This window comes from Podarcis muralis, chromosome 4, assembly GCF_964188315.1.
Source record: "Podarcis muralis chromosome 4, rPodMur119.hap1.1, whole genome shotgun sequence".
In the NCBI taxonomy this organism is placed as follows: Eukaryota; Metazoa; Chordata; class Lepidosauria; order Squamata; family Lacertidae; genus Podarcis; species Podarcis muralis.
In genome coordinates, this window is record NC_135658.1 from 2,854,737 (window position 1) to 2,875,023 (window position 20,287).

At 47.0% G+C, this 20,287-nt stretch overlaps 2 protein-coding genes across 7 annotated transcripts in view; one reads left to right on the top strand and one right to left on the bottom strand.

Moving 5' to 3' along the window:
* The window catches only part of LOC114595223 (uncharacterized), a 646,585-nt gene that overhangs the window by 437,389 nt on the left and 188,909 nt on the right, over nt 1-20,287 (top strand). For 2 of the 6 annotated variants that reach the window (XM_077927845.1, XM_077927839.1), the window contains one exon: nt 13,435-15,781. In XM_077927845.1, the coding sequence (XP_077783971.1) occupies nt 13,435-15,350 (1,916 nt within the window). In that variant the 3' untranslated portion in view covers nt 15,351-15,781. The other 4 variants (XM_077927841.1, XM_077927840.1, XM_077927844.1 and 1 more) reach the window with 4 other exon arrangements.
* The window catches only part of LOC144327580 (uncharacterized), a 290,636-nt gene that overhangs the window by 160,781 nt on the left and 109,568 nt on the right, over nt 1-20,287 (bottom strand). The window lies entirely within an intron of this gene.

Below are 20,287 nucleotides of genomic sequence, written 5' to 3' on the forward strand. Positions count from 1 at the left end.
CAGCTCCCCACGGAGGCCACTGCAGCAATCCCCTCGCACCCAGAGCAGGGCATCCCAGGACCACATCCTCTCTCTCCCAAAGGGATTGTTGCTGGAAATGGGCGCTGCTACTCACTGAGCCTCCAAGGACCTTGGAATCTATGTGTGTTAAGCTATCTAACAGAATACTAATACTAAATTACCCGCCTAAATTTCAAGGGAGGTGTCTTTGGCCTCATCCACTTGGCCCTCAGGGGTTGGCCAGATACCTTCCTGGCCCTCAGAGCAAAGAAAAAGGGACCCCACCCCAGGAGTCTGTCTGGAGAGCGGCAGAGAGTCCAAGTGCAAGAAAAGGAGACAGCAGCAGGGGAGTGGGGGTGGGGGGAAGCAACTCCTGAGGACCCCCGGATGAGGACCCCCACTAGAGCCAAGTATCCATTTTACACAAGATACAAATGACTCCCTTGTCAGTCAGTTTTGACTTCATGCATTGACTGGACGGCAGGAGAAACCAGGCTGATTCATTTCCCAGAAATCCCTTCAGTTGCCTCCACATTTTGCATTGCTAGAAGGCTAGAGACATATTTCTTCTCTTCTTACTCCTCTTTACTCCCCAAAAGATAGCTAATGGTCTGGGCTGTGGTGCAATCCTACCCTGGTTCCCAGCAAGACTCATCCATGCTTGCTCAGGGAACCTTTTCTTCTCCTGATATTGTACAACTTTTGTAACAGAACAATGTATTTGCTTTGTAGGATTTGCTAGAGCTTCTCATTCAGACAGACAGAACTTGGCAGAAGACCAAAGGGTTCCTTCCGATCTCTCAGAGGCTTCCTGAGAGCACAGATGGATGAGCGAGACACAGCTGGCCCTGGAGCAGGAAGAGGCCATGACATCCATACTGGGAGCAGCGGGGGGTTCTGGGAAAATTTTGTGCAGAAGATCCTGGGTGAGGAGGACACCCTCTGCTCAAAGATACAGAGCCAGCAGGTGAGGCAGTTCTGCTTCCAGGAGGCCAAAGGACCCCGAGAGGTTTGCAGCCGACTCTACCACCTTGACCGTCAGTGGCTGAAGCCAGAAAGGCACACGAAAGCTGAGATGCTGGACCTGGTGATCTTGGAGCAGTTCCTGGCTGTCCTTCCACCAGAGATGGAGAGCTGGGTGAGGGAGTGTGGAGCAGAGACCAGTTCCCAGGCGGTGGCCCTGGCCGAAGGTTTCCTCCTGAGTGAGGCAGAGGAGAGGAAGCAGGTGAGAGAGACTTTCCTCTGGATACTCCCAAGGGGCTCCAAACAGGATGGAGAACATCCCATAATGCTCTACTGTTGGCCCATCTGTTTTGTGGGAAGGCATCCATGGAATGAGGTGTAACACCCTGAATGTTTTTGTCTTTGTCATTCTTTTACTAATATTTCTCCCCATTCCCTGTTTTGAATCCTTGTTTCTTTTTCAGGGAAAGGATCTCTTTACAGAAATGGACCTGGATTCCTGTGAGGCAGAGAGGCCTCCGTTGGACACCAGAGAGAGGCCACTGGGTAAGGAGGAAGGTGGTGTTTCTCTGTTTGGTCTCATTCTGTTGGTTTTCCAACTCATCTGAGGGTTCTTTGTCACGGCTAAAAATTGGCAGCTGTTTCTTTAATGCTTAAAAAGCTGGGTCAGCATGAGTCAGCAGCCTGAACCGGGTTTTATATATAGAGTGAGAAGTGTTAGTTTGCTTTGGGTTGGTTGGTGAAAGCTGGTAGTGTTGCTGTGTGTGAGAGATTTTGACCAGCTTCGGCCCATCTGAAGCTGATACAGGCTTTTCTTATCTTGAGCCCAAGCAGAGTAGTCCACACAGCAGAAGGATAAGCAGTATGTGCCACATTCTCACCTTTATTTCCACTCTATGCTGAGAGAATACAAACATGCATCTTGCCTCTGTGAGAGTAGAGAAGCAACCTGTCTCTCTAACAAAGAAACCGAGAGAACAGTGAAAAACAGCAAACCAGTGTACGTCACATCCAGTCTCCCATTCCCGTGGGAATCCAACAGTAACTTAGAGTGTGGAATGCAAAACAATGTCTTGTGACATACATTCGCTGCTCAGTGAGGAAGCAGAAACCAACAGTGTGTACAGTTGGTCAGTCGCTTTTGCAGAAAGGCTTTTAAGAATAAAAGCAGAAAGTACTCTGCAAGGTTACTCTTCTTGTGGACTCTTTTATGCCAACAAGGGTCCGAGGACCAGGCTGAGGCAACAAAGGGAGGTCAGAACCCCCCCTTTTTTTTTACAAACACTGACAGGTTATGGGCCCAGTGTTTCTGAGCTTGTGCAGAGTGCAAAACGACTGACAGCATCTGAGCAGGGAGCTGGTGAATCCTGGTGGTGTATGGAGCCAGTGGCTGTGCGTTGGAGCAGTTGGTGGCAAGCTGTAACTGTCTGCAGTGACGCTGGGGCTGCTAGGATCTGAGGATCAGGAAAGCACTCAGCATCGGCTACTGGAACAGTTTGAACTCCTAGAGGACCACAGTAGGCGACTCACAGAGCAGCTACACCAGTACTCTGCAAGGATACTCTTCTCGTGGACTCTTTTATGCCAACAGAACCTTTATTTTTTTTTCTTTTACAAACACTGATATTCTTTTCATCTTGTTTTGCGGGGAGACAGTTGGGAACAAGGGTCCAAAGGAGGGGAGATGGTTTTTTGCACATCTAACATATGAAATGGGCACAAACATCCAAATGCTCTCAGCAAGTAAGGCTTTCTCAAAGGCCCATCTGTAGTTAGAGATGCCCTGTTTCCCCTATGAGAGAAGTAGGCACTCCTGGCGTCTTGCTTACGCTTTTTCTCTTGCAGATGGCAGAAGGATGCCGGCAAGACCTCCTGATCCGCCTTTTCATGGGGGCAGAAGGGAAGCAGCAGCTCTGGAACCAGATCAGGTATGGGGAAGCTGCCTTGTGGGGACAGAGGCCGAGGGATGGAGCAATGTCATGGACTGGTTGGGCACAGAGGAATGGTGGGAGGAAGCAGCTGGGGAACCAGGAAGGGAAGACATCTTAGAGACCAAGGAGTGGAGGTGGAAGAAGGATGAGTTATCAGAGGGAGAAGCCTGGGAAGAGGAGATGTCAGAAGCTAAATGGCTAACAGGGCTTAGTGAGCTGGGAGACACTGTGGCAGAATGCAGTGCAGGATCGGAGGCAGAAGAGGAAGGAGGCGAGTGGGAGAGGAAAGTCGGGAGGCAGACGTGAGTCAGGAGAAGGAGGAGCCATCGGTGGCTCCCTCTCCTTCTGCCAGAAGCCACCCTCCCTGCTTGTCTCTCAGAGCCAGGAAACCCCCTGCATTGCAGGAATCTCTGCTAGATTATGCAAACTGACAGACCCTCTGGGAATGAGCTGCTGTTCTCATGAGGCCCGAAACTCAGCCAAGTCTGTGAATACCTGTTCTTGTTAAGAGAGTGTGAACTCCAGCTGTGTACTGTGGGATTTCCTACCCATATAACTCTGACACCAGCCTCCTGAATTTCGCCAGTAGGATTCATGTGTAGTTGCAGTTTTCATGGAATCCTAGAGTTGAAAAGGACACCAAGGGTCATCAAGTCCAACCTCCTGTGCTCCTAGATCATCCAAGACTGATGACCATCCAAAATAGGCTTATCTTATTTCTAGACTGATCACTGAATGCAAAAATTGGTTTCTAAGAAGTGGACAAATGAGAACAAATAGTGGCATGGATTCACCTGACCAGCGCCATCCGCTGGAAAATGGAGCCTGCCCCCCATTCCTCCCCTCCCCCTCTCCATGCCCCCATGAACCCCTTGAATTTGGCTCTAGGGCATTAGGAGGGAACCTTCCCAGAACAACTCACGAGGAGAGGAGAAAGTGGATCCTTCCATTGGGGAAACTGGAATGCTTGCCTAGGCAGAATGACTTGGAAAACACAAGGTGGAGTACCACCTATTTGCACAAAGACGGATACCCATAATTAAAAGGCAGAATAAAATAAGCATCCATAAATAAAATGTGCAGCAAAGTAATCCTATTGAAATAACACAGCAATTTACAGGAAGGAAACAACAGAGCATTGTGTAGCAGATCATATTTCTGCTGTCTCAGAGGAGGACATTTCCCTTTTTCTTTTAGGGTCCAGTCTGCTTTGAAGATGTGGCCGTTCGTTTCACGGACGAGGAGTGGGCGTTCCTGGATCCTGACCAGAGAGCTCTGCATAAGGACGTCATGGAGGACACTCGTGGGATTGTGGCCTCTCTTGGTAAGGCTCCCTGTGGGATCATCATATCAGCCTGGAAATTCAAAACATACCTCTATGGAACCAACCTCATATATTTTCACAGAGCTCAACAGCGCCCCCTATAACACCTGGGAACCTAACACCCCCACAATAAACAGTAAGTTACAGTTTTTTCTTTGAACAATCTTCCTCAAATTATTCCTTTTTCTACCACGATTGGGCTGGTCTGAACTGCCCAGGCCATCTTCAATGTCAGCTTCAGAATTGTTAGGAAAGATAAGTTGTGAGCTTTAGAGCTTACAGGGTTAACAGCTCAGAGAGTCCTGCATCTGGGGAGGAGCTTTCTCAACATCCGGGAAAGCTGTTTCTTCGTTCTTTCTGACTTTCGTTTTCTGCTGAGACAAGGAAGACGCAACGTCTGCATCTTCCGATGGTTTATCTTGCTGTACATACAAAAAAGCTTTCTAATTTAGAGGAACAGCAGTGTATTGGACTCTGTGTTCTGCAAGCTCACACACACAAGCAGCACTCGCTGTGCCGCTCTGATACAAGTCCAGGAAATGTGGAGCTTCAGGTTTTCTGTTTTTGTTTAGCTCCTGTCAGTCTTGGGTTGACCAAAGAAACGACTGACAATGGAGATGGAGGGGATGCCATGGTTGGGCCAAACAAAATTCATCCCAGAGAGCTGTGGAAACGTACCGGACACCACATACGTAGCTTCAGGTTTTCTGGTTTTGTATTTGCTCCTGTCAGTCTTGGGTTGACCAAAGAAATGACTGACAATGGAGATGGAGGGGATGTTGGGATATTTCCGTTCCACCTTAAAAGGGAGCAGGCTGTGAGTCACAGAGCCTGCGTATTTCCTGTTCACAGGATGTTTATGTTTGCTGTTGCTTTCGATTTCTCTCTCCGGTCGAAGACACTGACGCAGAACAGTCATGTCTTTCTTTGTTCTGATCAACGCTAAATAAAGATTGTAAATCATGCTCTCCTGGGTGCGACTTCTGGCTGTGCATTATCTGCTGATAAAAGGTGTGCATGAGCTCTGGAATGTGACAAGATATTTCTAGAAACAACTCATGTCGCTACTAATCGCTCATACTGCGTGTCTACGGGAGATCGATGGATGTCCGGCAGCCAGCTTGCGGGCCATGATGGACTTTATCTCCCTGGCAGTATCCCAACAGGGGATGCCATGGCTGGGCCAAACAAAACTCATCCCAGAGAAGAGCTAGACTTATTGAATATCAGGTAGTAATAGCAGTGATGATGATGATGATGATGATGAAGATGGTTTACAAACTTAATCTTTTCCGGAACAGGACTGTTCTTAAATCGATGTAACACTGTAGTAATAATAATATTTTTTTATTTATACCCTGCCCATCTGGCTGGGTTGCCCCAGCCACTCTGGACGGCTTCCAACACATATATAAACATGGCTTCCAACACATTTATAAACATGAAGCATAAATAATAATAATCTGATCCCATATAAAAAGAACATTAACTTTAAAGTGAACAACTCCTAGTGGCCAAAATTGTGGAAACCTTTTGTGAAAAGTGTATTTCTGAGGTTTGATGGCTCATAACACCACTTTTGTGTGGAGTAAGTAAAGGTAAAGGTACCGCTGCCCGTATGGGCCAGTCGTGTCTGACTCTAGGGTTGTGCGCCCATGTCACTTAAGAGGCTGGGGGCCAGCGTTGTCCGAAGACACTTCCGGGTCACGTGACGAAGCTGCTCTGGTGAGCCTGCACCAGCGCAGCACACGGAAACGCTGTTTATCTTCCCGCTATAAAGCGGTACCTATTTATCTACTTGCACTTAAGGCTGCTTTCAAACTGCTAGGTGGGCAGGAGCTGGGACCGAACAACGGGAGTTCACCCCGCCTCGGGGATTCGAACCGCCGACCATGCGATCGGCAAGTCCTAGGCGCTGAGAGCCAGTGTGGTGTAGTGGTTTTCTTCGGAGCTGAGGGCGATGAATCAATCACTGAGACGGCTAGAGCGTCGGTAGCAGAAAACTCACTCCGAATCTGACCGGACACAGGTTAGAGCTCAACGTCGAGCCTACCAATTGGCGATAGCGACGGCGAAGAAGACTTTCTTCACCGCCTCTATTGCATCTGCAGAAAATAGTAGCAGGAGACTCTTTCAGGTGGTCCGCAATTTAACAGAACCACCTTTACCACCGGGGCCTTGTAAAGACCCCAAGATCTCCTGCAACGATTTTGCAAAGTTTTTTGCAGATAAAATCACTCATATTCGGAACTAGCTAGACACCACCGTGGGAGCAGGGCTGGGGCAGGAGAGTGCTAGAGCCCTGTCTGGTCAAGTTGCATGGAATCAATTTCAATCCGTTACCCCCGAGGATGTGGACAGGCTGCTTGGACGCGTGAGACCAATCACTTGTCTCCTTGATCCTTGCCCATCCTGGCTAATAAAAGCAAGCCGGGAAGGGCTGGGCGATGGGCTCTGCGGGGTGGTGAATGCTTCCCTCTGTGAGGGAACATTCCCAGATCCACTGAAAGAGGCGGTCATTAAACCGCTTCTTAAAAAACCATCTTTAGACCCGGCCAGTATGGCCAAATATCGCCCAGTCTCAAATCTTCCATTCTTGGGCAAGGTGATTGAGCGCGTGGTTGCTGAACAACTCCAGGCACGCCTGGAGGATGCGGACCATTTGGATCCCTTCCAATCGGGATTCAGGCCTCACCATGGGACTGAAACTGCATTGGTCGCGCTGGTTGATGATCTCCGGCGGGCTAGGGATAAAGGTGAGAGCTGTTTCCTAGTTCTGTTGGATCTCTCAGCGGTCTTTGATACAATCGACCATAACATCCTTCTGGACCGTCTAGAGGGGTTGGGAGCTGGGGGCACTGTTATACAGTGGTTTCGCTCCTTCCTCCTGGGCCGTGTTCAGAAAGTGGTGGTGGGGGATGAGTGTTCAGACCTTTGGGCCCTCACTTGTGGGGTGCCTCAGGGTTCTGTCCTCTCCCCCATGCTTTTTAATATCTATATGAAGCCGCTGGGAGAGATCATCAGGGAGTTTGGACTGGGTGTCCATCAATATGCAGATGATACCCAGCTCTACCTCTCTTTCAAATCAGAACCAGTGAAGGCGGTGAAGGTCCTGTGTGAGTGCCTGGAGGCGGTTGGAGGATGGATGGCGGCTAATGGATTGAAGCTGAATCCTGACAAGACAGAAGTACTGTTTTTGGGGGACAGGGTGCGGGCTGGTGTGGAGGACTCCCTGGTCCTGAATAGGGTAACTGTGCCCCTGAAGGACCAGGTGCGTAGCCTGGGAGTCATTTTGGACTCACAGCTGTCCATGGAGGCGCAGGTCAATTCTGTATCCAGGGCAGCTGTCTACCAACTCCACCTGGTACGCAGGCTGAGACCCTACCTGCCCGCGGACTGTCTCGCCGGAGTGGTGCATGCTCTAGTTATCTCCCGCTTGGACTAATGCAATGCGCTCTACGTGGGGCTACCTTTGAAGGTGACTCGGAAACTACAGCTAATCCAGAATGCGGCAGCTAGACTGGTGACTGGGGGCGGCTGCCGAGACCACATAACACCGGTCTTGAAGGACCTACATTGGCTCCCAGTACGTTTCCGAGCACAATTCAAAGTGCTGGTGTTGACCTTTAAAGCCCTAAACGGCCTCGGCCCAGTATACCTGAAGGAGCGTCTCCACCCCCATCGTTCTGCCCGGACGCTGAGGTCCAGCGCCGAGGGCCTTCTGGCGGTTCCCTCATTGCGAGAAACAAAGCTACAGGGCAGAGGGCTTTCTCGGTAGTGGCGCCCGCCCTGTGGAACGCCCTCCCATCAGATGTCAAAACGATAAACAACTACCTGACATTCAGAAGACATCTTAAGGCAGCCCTGTTCAGGGAAGTTTTTAATGTATGATATTTTAGTGTTTTTTGGTTTCTATGGAAGCCGCCCAGAGTGGCTGGGGAAACCCAGCCAGATGGGCGGGGTACAAATAATAAATTATTATTATTATTATTATTATTATATAGTGGTTAAGAGCGGTAGCCTTGTAATCTGGGGAACCGGGTTCGCGTCTCCGCTCCTCCACATGCAGCTGCTGGGTGACCTTGGGCCAGTCACACTTCTTTGAAGTCTCTCAGCCCCACTCACCTCACAGAGTGTTTGTTGTGGGGGAGGAAGGGAAAGGAGAATGTTAGCCGCTTTGAGACTCCTTAAAGGGAGTGAAAGGCAGGATATCAAATCCAAACTCTTCTTCTTCTTCTTCTTCTTCTTCTTCTTCTTCTTCTTCTTCTTCTTACCCACAGCGCCACCCGTGTGGTGTGGAGTAATACCATAAAATTATATATCAATGGAAGGATAATCTAATGAAGAATGCAATGAAAGAACTTTTATAAAGGAGTATTTATTAGAACAGCAGTCATAACCATTGGCAACCTTTAGCTTTAATTACGGCCTTACAACGCCTTCCCATGATATGAACCAAGTTTTTAGTTCTGCAGCTGTAATAAAGTGAAACCAAGATTAAATTATTGCCTCTGTTAATTGGACTTTATTGCTGGGTTGCTTCTGACTAACAAGTTTCTTTAGTCGGCTCCATAGATTTCTGATTGGGTTAAAGTTTGGGCTATTCCCAGGCCATTCCAGCAGTGAAATATCTTTATCTTGAAAGCACCTTTTGCACACAGCAGCAACATGACATGGAGCGGAATCCTGTTGAAATAGAAAATAGAATATATTTTTGTGTGTGTGTGTGTGTAATGTTTCCAAGGGGTTGCTCGAGAGCAAGCAGGCAAATATCTCCCTGCTTGGCTGTGAAGCCTTGCTTTTGCTGCCAAAATAAACCTTACCTGTTCAGAGCGCCACTCTGACTCAGTCGCTGGCAGAATCCGTGAGTGGGCGGTTCCTAAACTTTCCCCAGCAAAGCAGCTTCTTGACGCCCAGTCTGCGCCTCCCCTCTCTGCGCAAGGAGGCCGTGGGTAACGGAGGACCCCTCTCCTCCCCGCTTTGCCCAGGCAAGTTTTCCTGGCACTGCCTTGCCTCTTCCGACTCCTGCAGCTCCGCTCCACTGGAGGCGTCTTTATTCTCCTCCGTTGAAGGGGAGCTGCTTCCCACGATCCCTGGAGGCTCTCTGTAATCCATTCGGCTTTTCCTCTCTCCCTCCTGAACCGATGGCAGTTCCCTGACAATATGCTTCAGCATCTGGGAAAAGATCACCTGAGGAATGCTTCAGTTTGGGAGCAAGTCTTTCATTTATGCATTTTAGGGCATTTACATTCCCATTAATCATGTAAATTTTGCCCACATCTTTTGCTGCCATACAACCCCAGATCATCACACTATCTGGGTGTTTCACGGTCGGTGTAATGCAAGTGAATGTAAATCTTCTCTGATTCTTCTCCTCACGTATGTCATGCCATCACTACCAAGCAATGAGATTTGGGTCTCATTGCTCCAAATAACACTGTTCCATTGTTCTGCTGTCCAGTTAACATGGGTTTAATCTTTTCAACCTTTGCTTGAGAGATGACAATGGCTTTTTCCTTAGAATTATAACATTTTGACCAGTCCTTGCACTCAACTTCACATTACATTGTGCCATGTCATCTTGTATACACCCAGATGATTTTCTTCTGACAAACACTGACAAACTGGAACGTGCCCAGAGGAGGGCAACCAAAATGGCCAAAGGCCTGGAAACGATGCCTTATGAGGAACGGCTAAGGGAGCTGGGCATGTTTAGCCTGGAGAAGAGGAGGTTAAGGGGTGATATGATAGCCATGTTCAAATATATAAAAGGATGTCACATAGAGGAGGGAGAAAGGTTGTTTTCTGCTGCTCCAGAGAAGTGGACCCGGAGCAATGGATCCAAACTACAAGAAAGAAGATTCCACCTAAACATTAGGAAGAACTTCCTGACAGTAAGAGCTGTTCGAACAGTGGAATTTGCTGCCAAGGAGTGTGGTGGAGTCTCCTTCTTTGGAGGTCTTTAAGCAGAGGCTTGACAACCATATGTCAGGAGTGCTCTGATGGTGTTTCCTGCTTGGCAGGGGGTTGGACTCGATGGCCCTTGTGGTCTCTTCCAACTCTATGATTCTATGATTCTATGTAGGGACAGTCTCTCCACTCGTCCATCATCACTTGCCTTTGTGCACCTTTCCCTGCCTTTACCGGTCTGATTTTGTAGTGACTAAGTCTCCTTATACTTCGTTATTCAATACTTCTCGTTGAAGCCTAGATTCTTTTTCAGAATAGCCTCTTTCTGCAACCTCTTTTCTAAACATTTCATTAATCTGAAAAAAATGCAGCCAATCGTTTACATATTCTTTCACTTCTTCATATGGTTTCATTTTCCACTTACTTCCCTCTTTCTCAATTAAACATCCATATGTTATCCACCTCCCAGTCATATTGATCTTTTTAACACTCATCGCCTCTAATGGTGATAACCAGTGTGGTATTTTTGGTTCAAGTAGGTTTTTGTACCTACCCCATACCTCATTCAGAGATCCTCTAATAATATGATTTTTGAAACCTTTATGCACTCGTTTTTTTCCATACCATAAATATGTGTGCCAACCGAATCTATTGTCATATCCTTCCAAATCTAACAAATCTCTATTTTCTAATTTCATCCATTCTTTCAACCAACATATGCACGTTGCTTCATAATATAATCTCATATCTGGCAGGGCCAAGCCTCCCCTCTTTTTTAAATCTGTTAACAACTTAAATTTTATTCTCGGCTTTTTGCCCTGCCAGATATATCTTGAAATCAAAATCCATAAGATGCCACCAAACGAATAAAAGTCTGTGTTAAATCTCAAAGAGAGGGGAAGAGAAGGAGAAGGGCAAAAGCCTCCCCCATCAAAGATACAAAAATGGCGCAGTTCGCTTCTTTGTATCCCATTCAAATACTCCACAGAGAAGGAGGCGGGGGGGTATGAACTTCAGAGGGCAAAAACACTCCTAATTCCTCTCAAACGTCTTTTAAACTTCCACCAAATTAAAGAAACAGTATTTTCCCTCTTAGTATCTTCTGTCTCTCTTCACAGGCTAGAATTAATAAATCAGTCCGTCGCTGCCAATTGGGCAGATCTTTTTAAAAACAAAAGTAGAAAGCTCTCGGAGTCTTCTCCCCCAACATTTCCCACCGACTCACTGATAAGACTATTAATTGCCTTCCAAATGACTCTCCCCCTTTTCTCTATCTTTATATTCCTTATACTCCTTATAGTCCTTTAAAAGGCAGTCAAATAAATTATCAGTTTAATCTGTTTGCATTGACTTACGTTTTTGTCCCGCTCTGAAGATTGTTCTTGTGTGTAGTTAAAATTCCAGGCAAGGCTGACCTCCTTTTTTCCACCTTATCCACTTCAAATTGGCTCTAATCCATGGATTTGTATTTTAAAAAGTCCCAATTCGATTTCTTAATGTTTGAGAGCTGATCGCTTCTGTGTGCAAGCTCGGAGCTTCGCTCTTGAGGGATAGAAATGGCCTCCTGCTGTCCGCTTCTCTACCCTGCGGCTCTCGTCGCCTCCAAAAGAGAGGTTACTTGGCAGCTGGAGGATAAGCTCTTGGACCGTGCTGGGACCCTGCCTCTTGAATATCCTTTCAAGGGTGTTTGGGGGGCTGCGGCGCTCTAGCAGCACTCCCTTTTTCCCTCAAAAGCTGGATTCTCTCAGCACTGAGGAATCCCGCTTGCTTTCACTCCCGCAATCGCCGGAAGCCTCCTCAACTCTTTGTGCCATTTCTATAATTTTTTTATGTTTTACAAGAACACAAAAAAAACAACCAACTTGAAAGCAATCACAAAAGACACTGACAAAAGTCAACCTAAGCAATTTGTCCTTTTTTCTGGTTATTTGGCTATAGCATTAGATAGAATACGGGTAATTGAACAATTTCCATTGATACATACCGTATTTTTCCCTCTATTACACGCAGATTTTTTCTCCTAAAAAGGAAGGGGAAATGTCTGTGCGTGTTATAGAGCGAATGTGTGGTCCCTGGAGCCAAAAAATCAGGCAAAAATCAAACCGCGCTTCACGGAGAAGGGAAACCTGAAAAGAGGAAGCGGCTGCTTTCCTGCATTCTGCCTCAGGGTCTTACTGCCCACCCTGCTCTGTTTCGTTGCTGTGTTTGCTCAAACGGAACAAAGAGCAGGGAAAGCCCCTCCCCTCCAGGCAAGCACAGTGCCGTTCTTTCTAATTCCTCTCTGTGCTCCTGTACTGCTGGGGGAGAGGGAGAGAGAGTGGGGGAGGGAGAGGGAGAGGGGGGGAGGGAGAGAGAGAAGGGGGGAGGGGAGAGAGAGAGAGATAGATGGCTGGCTGGCTTGGGTGGGGGGAAACTTTTGCCTTTCTTTCCTCCCTCCCGGTTAAATCCCTCTCCTGCATTCTTAGCCAGCTGCTTCTCTGCACACCCCTCTCATGTCCCTTCTTTGTTTTTCCTTCGCTCCCCACTTAAAATGTGGTTACAAAGCATAGATCAACATGGATCCTCAGGATCTTTGCATTGGGTCACCCCAAATTCACCATCAGATCACATAGCATGTCCATGGCTACAGCCTGCCCCCCCAAAATCACGCACCCACTGTTGCCTGGGGCTGCAATGGTGCAAAAACGTGGTTAAAAAGCATGGATCCACATGGATCCTCAGGATCTTTGCATTGGGTCACCCCAAATTCACCATCAGATCACATAGCATGTCCATGGCTACAGCCTGCACCCAAAAAATCACGCACCCACTGTTGCCTGGGGCTGCAATGGTGCAAAAATGTGGTTACAAAGCATGGATCCACAGGAATTCTCAGGATTTTTGCATTGGGTCACCCCAAATTCACCATCAGATCACATGTCTGTGGCCACAGCATGAAGCACAAAAATGATACATCCACTGTTTCATTCAGAATGTTTTTTCCCTTGTTTTCCTCCTCTAAAAACGATGTGCGTGTTATGGTCAGGTGCGTGTTATAGAGCGAAAAATACGGTAATTTTATGATATTACTCCAAAAGAAGCAGTGTTATGAGCCATCAAACCACTGAAATACACTTTTCTCCAAAAGTCTTCCACAATTTTGACCACTACTGTATATCAAACAAAGCAACATTCAGCACCTCAACAGAATCTCATAATAAATATGTTGGTTATTGACAAACAACAAAGGTAAGAAACACACTGAACTCTCTTAAGTTCTTCTCCATTTGTTCCTGAGGCTCTAATCCCTTTTTGTCTCCATTGCAGATTGTGATGAATCAGAAATCGAGAATGAAGGTGATCACGATAAAATCCCCAGAGAGGAGAAGCCACGTAAAAATTTGGAGTTTGGAGAAAGCTGCAGTCAGCGCTCCCATTCCACTTCCCATCAACAAAATATCCTTGGAAAGAAACTCTATCAGTGTGTGGAATGTGGAAAGAGCTTCAGTCAGAGCTCCTCTCTCACTAGGCATCACAGAATTCATACAGGGGAGAAACCTTATCAGTGTGTGGAATGTGAAAAGAGCTTCAGTCAGAGCTCCGATCTCACTTACCATCAAATAATTCATACAGGGGAGAAACCCTATCAGTGTGTGGAATGTGGAAAGAGCTTCACTGGAAGCTCCAAACTCACTTCCCATCAAAGAATTCATACTGGGGAGAAACCCTATCAGTGTGTGGAATGTGGAAAGAGCTTCAGTCATAGCCACAGTCTCACTTCCCATCAAAGAATTCATACTGGGGAGAAACCCTATCAGTGTGTGGAATGTGGAAAGAGCTTCAGTCACAGCCACAATCTCACTTCCCATAGAAGAATTCATACAGGGCAGAAACCCTATCAGTGTGTGGAATGTGGAAAGAGCTTCACTCACAGCCACAGTCTCAATTACCATCAAAGAATTCATACAGGGGAGAAACCCTATCAGTGTGTGGAATGTGGAAAGAGCTTCAGTCAGAGCTCCCATCTTTCTTCCCATCAAAGAATTCATACAGGGGAGAAACCCTATCATTGTGTGGAATGTGGAAAGAGCTTCGGTAGGAGCACCGATCTCATTTCACACCAGAGAATTCATATAGGGGATAAGCCCTATCCGTGTGTGAAATGTGGAAAGAGCTTCAGTAACAGCTCCTCTCTCACTTACCATCAAAGAATTCATACAGGGGAGAAACCCTATCAGTGTGTGGAATGTGGAAAGAGCTTCAGTCAGAGCTCCTATCTTTCTTCCCATCAAAGAATTCATACAGGGCAGAAACCCTATCAGTGTGTGGAATGTGGAAAGAGCTTCAGTCAGAGCTCCCATCTTTCTTCCCATCAAAGAATTCATACAGGGGAGAAACCCTATCATTGTGTGGAATGTGGAAAGAGCTTCACTGAAAGCTCTTCCCTCACTTCCCATCAACGAATTCATACAGGGGAGAAACCCTATCATTGTGTGGAATGTGGAAAGAGCTTCACTCATAGCTCCTCTCTCACTTCCCATCAAAGAATTCATACACGGGAGAAACCCTATCAGTGTGTGGAATGTGGAAAGAGCTTCACTGAAAGCTCCTCTCTCACTTCCCATCAAAGAATTCATACACGGGGGAAACTCTATCAGTGTGTGGAATGTGGAAAGAGCTTCACTCATAGCTCCTCTCTCAATTTCCATAAAAGAATTCATACTGGGGAGAAACCCTATCGGTGCATGGAATGTGGAAAGAGCTTCAGTAGGAGCACTGAACTCACTTCCCATCAGAGAATTCATACAGGGGAGAAACCCTATCAGTGTGTGGAATGTGGAAAGAGCTTCACGTATGGCTCCTCTCTCACTTCCCATCAAAGAATTCATACAGGGGAGAAACCCTATCAGTGCGTGGAATGTGGAAAGAGTTTTAGACAGAGCTCCTCTCTCGCTTCCCATCAAAGGATTCATACAGGGCAGAAACCCTATCAGTGCGTGGAATGTGGAAAGAGCTTCAGTAGGAGATCCAATCTCACTTCCCATCAAAGAATTCATACAGGGGAGAAACCCTATCAGTGCGTGGAATGTGGAAAGAGCTTCAGTAAGAGATCCAATCTCACTTCCCATCAGAGAATTCATACAGGAGTCAGACCTGAGGGATGCTCCTCCATCCACGATGCAGCTGCCAGTAGACCTTTGACACTGGCTCAGCAGAGCACACCTTGCTGTGTTAATCTGTAGGTGAGCTGGCAGAACAAAAGGTCCTCTCAAGGTGAGTGGAAAGGAGGGGAGTAATAGAATCATAGAATTGTCAAGTTGGAAGGGACCACAAGGTCTTCTAGTCCAATTCCCCACATTTAGGGACTTTTTTCTCCTCCTGGCCACCCTTCTTATCATATGTATTGATTGTTTATGACCTCCGGGGTTGCTGAATGCACTCCTTTTAAGTTTTCATTGATTTCCCCCAAAAATATGCATGCTTAACTAGTGTTTGTAGTTTAACTTTTCCCCACGTGGGGTCTGTTGAAATGCTCAGAAGAAATCTGATTGGTTCTTATGAACACTCTGTAAAAGTTCTTTTGTGAATAAAACGACCTGGGCCGAGGGGTAGACAGAGAGAGACACAGACAGAGATTATTATACGCACCCTTCCCAGAGTCTTGCTGGTTCAAGCCCCTGTGTGTATTCTTATTAATCAGAGTTCAATCCTTCCTTTACTTTGGGAACGCCTCACTTCCCCGTCCCCAGGCGAAAACCCCTGGCCTTTCATTGGTAGAGCTGCCACCATGCCAGTAGCATTTACCCTGCACAGCATTCAGTGCTGCGCAGGGACTGACTGAGCGGGCAGCGAGATGCTTTCAGCCTCGGACACTTGGTGGGTTCTGAAATGACTGTGCAGGCCACGACCCTGGCGGGCTGGATTCAGCCCACGAGACATAGTATGAGGACCCCTGGTCTTCACTGACTGGCAGCTCCCCAGAGTTTCAGGCAGGGATTTTGTCCAGCCCTTGCAGGAGATGCCAGGGGCTGACAATGGGACATTCTGCATGCCAAGCAGATGCTCTAGGGCTCCCCATATTTCACTAGCCTTTCAATGTTATGCTATTAGCAATCGTGGAGATTCCACCTGCCTCTTTCGAAAGGAGAACAGTCACCTGATCAATTTAATTAATTAATTAATTATAATAATAATTTATTTATTTATTTTAAAAAATGTTTATTAGGATTTTGCAATAAACATAGGTTTAACAAACTAAAAAGAAAAGATAGAGAGAGAAAAAAAAGATAACAAGAAAAATACAAAAAATTACAACAAAAAATCCTAGAAGAAAAAAAAATACAAAATGCAAAAAACAGATGACTAAATTTTTTTTTAAAGAAAAATCCATTTTTCAATATCTTTAGGCTCATTTACTTATTTCCTTGACCTCCTCACACCTCCCCTTTTTGCATTCCCGTTTACAAAATCCTTTCAGCAAATCCTTACCCTCTTTCATTTGTCTTTACTCTGTGTCTTAACCTATTATAACTATATATTTTCATCCATATGACTATCTATATTTGCGTATTCTTTTTATCCTTATTACCAAAACCACTTACTTTCAATCCAACATCATTTTAACATTCAATAATTTTACACTATTTCTGCAAATAGTCTTTAAATTTCTTCCAATCTTCTTCCACCAACTCTTCTCCCTGGTCTCGGATTCTGCCAGTCATTTCCGCCAATTCCATATAGCCCATCACCTTCATCTGCCACTCTTCCAGGGTGAGTAAATCTTGTGTCTTCCAGTACCTTGCAATAAGTATTCTTGCTGCTGTTGTTGCATACATAAAGAAAGTTCTATCCTTCTTTGGCACCAATTGGCCGACTATGCCCAGGAGAAAGGCCTCTGGTTTCTTCAAGAAGGTATATTTAAATACCTTTTTTAATTCATTATAAATCATCTCCCAGAAAGCCTCAATCCTTGGGCACGTCCACCAAAGGTGAAAGAATGTACCTTCAGTTTCTTTACATTTCCAACATTTATTATCGGGTAAGTGATAGATTTTTGCAAGCTTGACTGGGGTCATGTACCACCTGTATATCATTTTCATAATATTCTCTCTTAGGGCATTGCATGCCGTAAATTTCATACCTGTGGTCCACATCTGTTCCCAGTCAGCAAACATGTTATGTCCAACGTCCTGTGCCCATTTAATCATAGCAGATTTAACCGTCTCGTCCTGAGTATTCCATTTTAACAGCAAGTTATACATTCTTGAAAGTATCTTTGTTTTAGGATCTAACAGATCTGTTTCCAACTTTGATTTTTCCACCTGGAAGCCAATTTTTTTGTCTAAATTATAAGCCTCTCTTATTTGATAATAATGAAGCCAGTCTCGCACTTTATCTTTTAGTTTCTCAAAACTCTGCAATTTCAATTTGTCTCCTTCTTGCTCCAAGATTTCCCAATATTTCGGCCACTTGGCCTCCATATTGAGCTTTTTCAGGGCCTTTGCCTCCATCGGTGACAACCACCTTGGGGTTTTATTTTCAAGTAAGTCTTTATATCTTGTCCAGACATTAAACAATGTTTTCCTGACAATATGGTTTTTAAATTCTTTATGTGCTTTAACCTTGTCGTACCATAAGTATGCATGCCACCTGTCAGGGTACTGACATCAGAGGCATGGGAGAAGGAGAGGGTCTCTGATTCTGCAGGAGAAGGTCCCAGCGCTAGGGGGAGACTCGGCTGGGAAGAAGGGGAAGGAAATAAGTGTAACACCAGGGATCCAGGAGAGCAACGGGACAGGGAGGTGTAGGGGCTCCAGGACTCTTCGTTGGATGTTAGTGAGGAGAGCCCAGGCACCCCGCTGCCCACGCCCACCCTGCGCAGGAGACTCCCGCGCAGTGAGAGGCGGAGACGATTAGGTGTCAAACAACTCTTATGTTGGCAGCGCTTTAAGAAACGCCCACAGACAGATTCTACGAGTGACTAAGGGCAGCCACGCTCAGATGGGCTGTGCAGTCTGGAGGGTTTAACCAGGCAATCTAATGCTCAAACGGAGCAGGATTACGCACGAGTAACTCCCAACCACTACAGCAATCTGTCTGTCCCTGAAAGTTGCTCGTGCGCAACAAGCAGAAGGGGGCATCATGAGTAAGACCGGAGAAGTCGGAGCCACGGAAGGGGCGGCTGGAGGCCAATCGCTGGAGGAGAGAAACCGTGACTTGGAAGAGCACATAGCCATCCTGACGAGGCTGGACGAACGACGGTCTCTGGATGCTTAGGGGAAACCCACCCCCATAGCGAGGAAGGTACCGGGACTGGTGCATAAATTTGGGGAAAACCCTCAAGAGTATGGGGCGTTTAGAACAGAAATAGAATATGCCCTGAAGCTGCAGCAAAACTATTTTGAAAATGATGCAGCAAAAGTTGCTTATATTGTGGGGCACTTGCAGGACGGGGCTAGAGAGTGGATTCGACCGCTTATGGCGATGCAGAATGACGCCATGGAGGATCTACCAAAATTCCTCCAGGCGATGGACACGATGTTCAGTAGCGATGTGCAACAGAGCGTTACAAAACGGGAACTGCTGAGCTGTAAGCAGGGAGAAGGGTCAGTTAGAGACTATTGGTCACGTTTTGCAATGATCGTGCACCGCCTGGGGTGGCAGCTGGACTCGGAACCCATGCAAATGCTATTTGAGGAGGGGTTGTCACCAAGGGTCAAATATGAGCTTTCGCGCGCACCCCGCCCACAGTCTGGATCAGCTAACCAAAGCAGTCCTTGCGATTGGCGTAAGACAGGAAGCGCGGGCTCAAGAGAGGCGGGAAGGGAGAGAGCAGCGTTGTCATGACTACCGCATTCCTAGAATACCTAGGCAGCCTTCCCTGCCGGCAGAGCCAATGGAAATAGGCGGCGCGCGCGCCCAGGAGGTTTCAAAATCCAGCGAGAGTCGCAAAAAGGAGGGAAAGGATGTAAAAATGACCAAGAAATGTTTCCTTTGCCAACGGCCAGGACATTTTGCCAGAGTCTGCCCACAAAGAAAGGCCTGGCAAGGAATGGTGGGAGCCGTGGGGGGCGAGGAGGAGGAACCCCAAACCCCGGAGCAGGGAAACGGAAACGCTTGGCTGCCAATCAGCGGGCACAGCAGTCGAGCCAACAACCAATGAATGTGCCCAAACCAGATTCTCCAAGAGCCGCAATTGCCATTGAGGTGGTGCTTGAACTCCCAAATGGGCACCCAGTGAAGGTTCAGGGTATGCTGGACTCAGGAAGCTCTTGCAACTTTTTAGCAGGGACTTTGCTTTAGAGCATCAGCTTCACCTGCTACCTTTGGATGCACCTCTGCAAGTCACCACCATTGATAGGAGGGAACTGATTGGGGGGGAAGTTACCCACCAGACCCCACCGATGAGAATGAGAGTGTCTAGGCACTCAGAGACAATTGCCTTCCACGTTGCCTCATTAGCGGCAATAATATTAGGGATGAGCTGGCTAGCGCAACATGATCCGGTGGTGGCGTGGCATCAGAGGACCGTCAGCTTTGGGTCTGACTACTGCCTGCAGCACTGCTTAGGCGGGGAAACGCCAAGGATGAGCGTAGCCAGAGTCGCAAGCACTGCAGTGGAGGGAAGGTGCCACCACAATATGCTGATCTGAAGGAGGTTTTTAGTGAAAAAGAGGCAGATAGACTGCCACCCCACAGGCCGTTCGATTGCCAGATCAATTTGCTCCCTGGGGCGTAGCTGCCTGTGGGTAAGCTGTATGCCATGTCAGACAGGGAGATGAAGGAGTTACGGGACTTTATCGACAAGAACCTAAAGAGAGGGCTTATAAGAGAGTCAAAGGCAGTGGGGGGGGTAGTCCAGTATTTTTTGTGGACAAAAAGGACACTGATAAACTGAGGCTTGTGGTGGACTTCAGGGCGGTAAATTTGGTGTCAGAAGCTGTGACTTTCCCTATGCCCAGAATTGACGACATTCTGACGAGAGTGAGGAAGGGAAAGATTTTCACCAAGCTAGACCTTAGGGGGGCTTACAACTTAATCCGAATGAGAGAGGGAGATGAATGGAAGACCACCATGTTCACACCCCTGGGGGCCTTTGAATATCTCGTTATGCCTTTCGGATTACAGTCAGGCTCCGCCTGTTTTCAAGCGTTCATGCACCACGTGTTGGGGTCTCTGC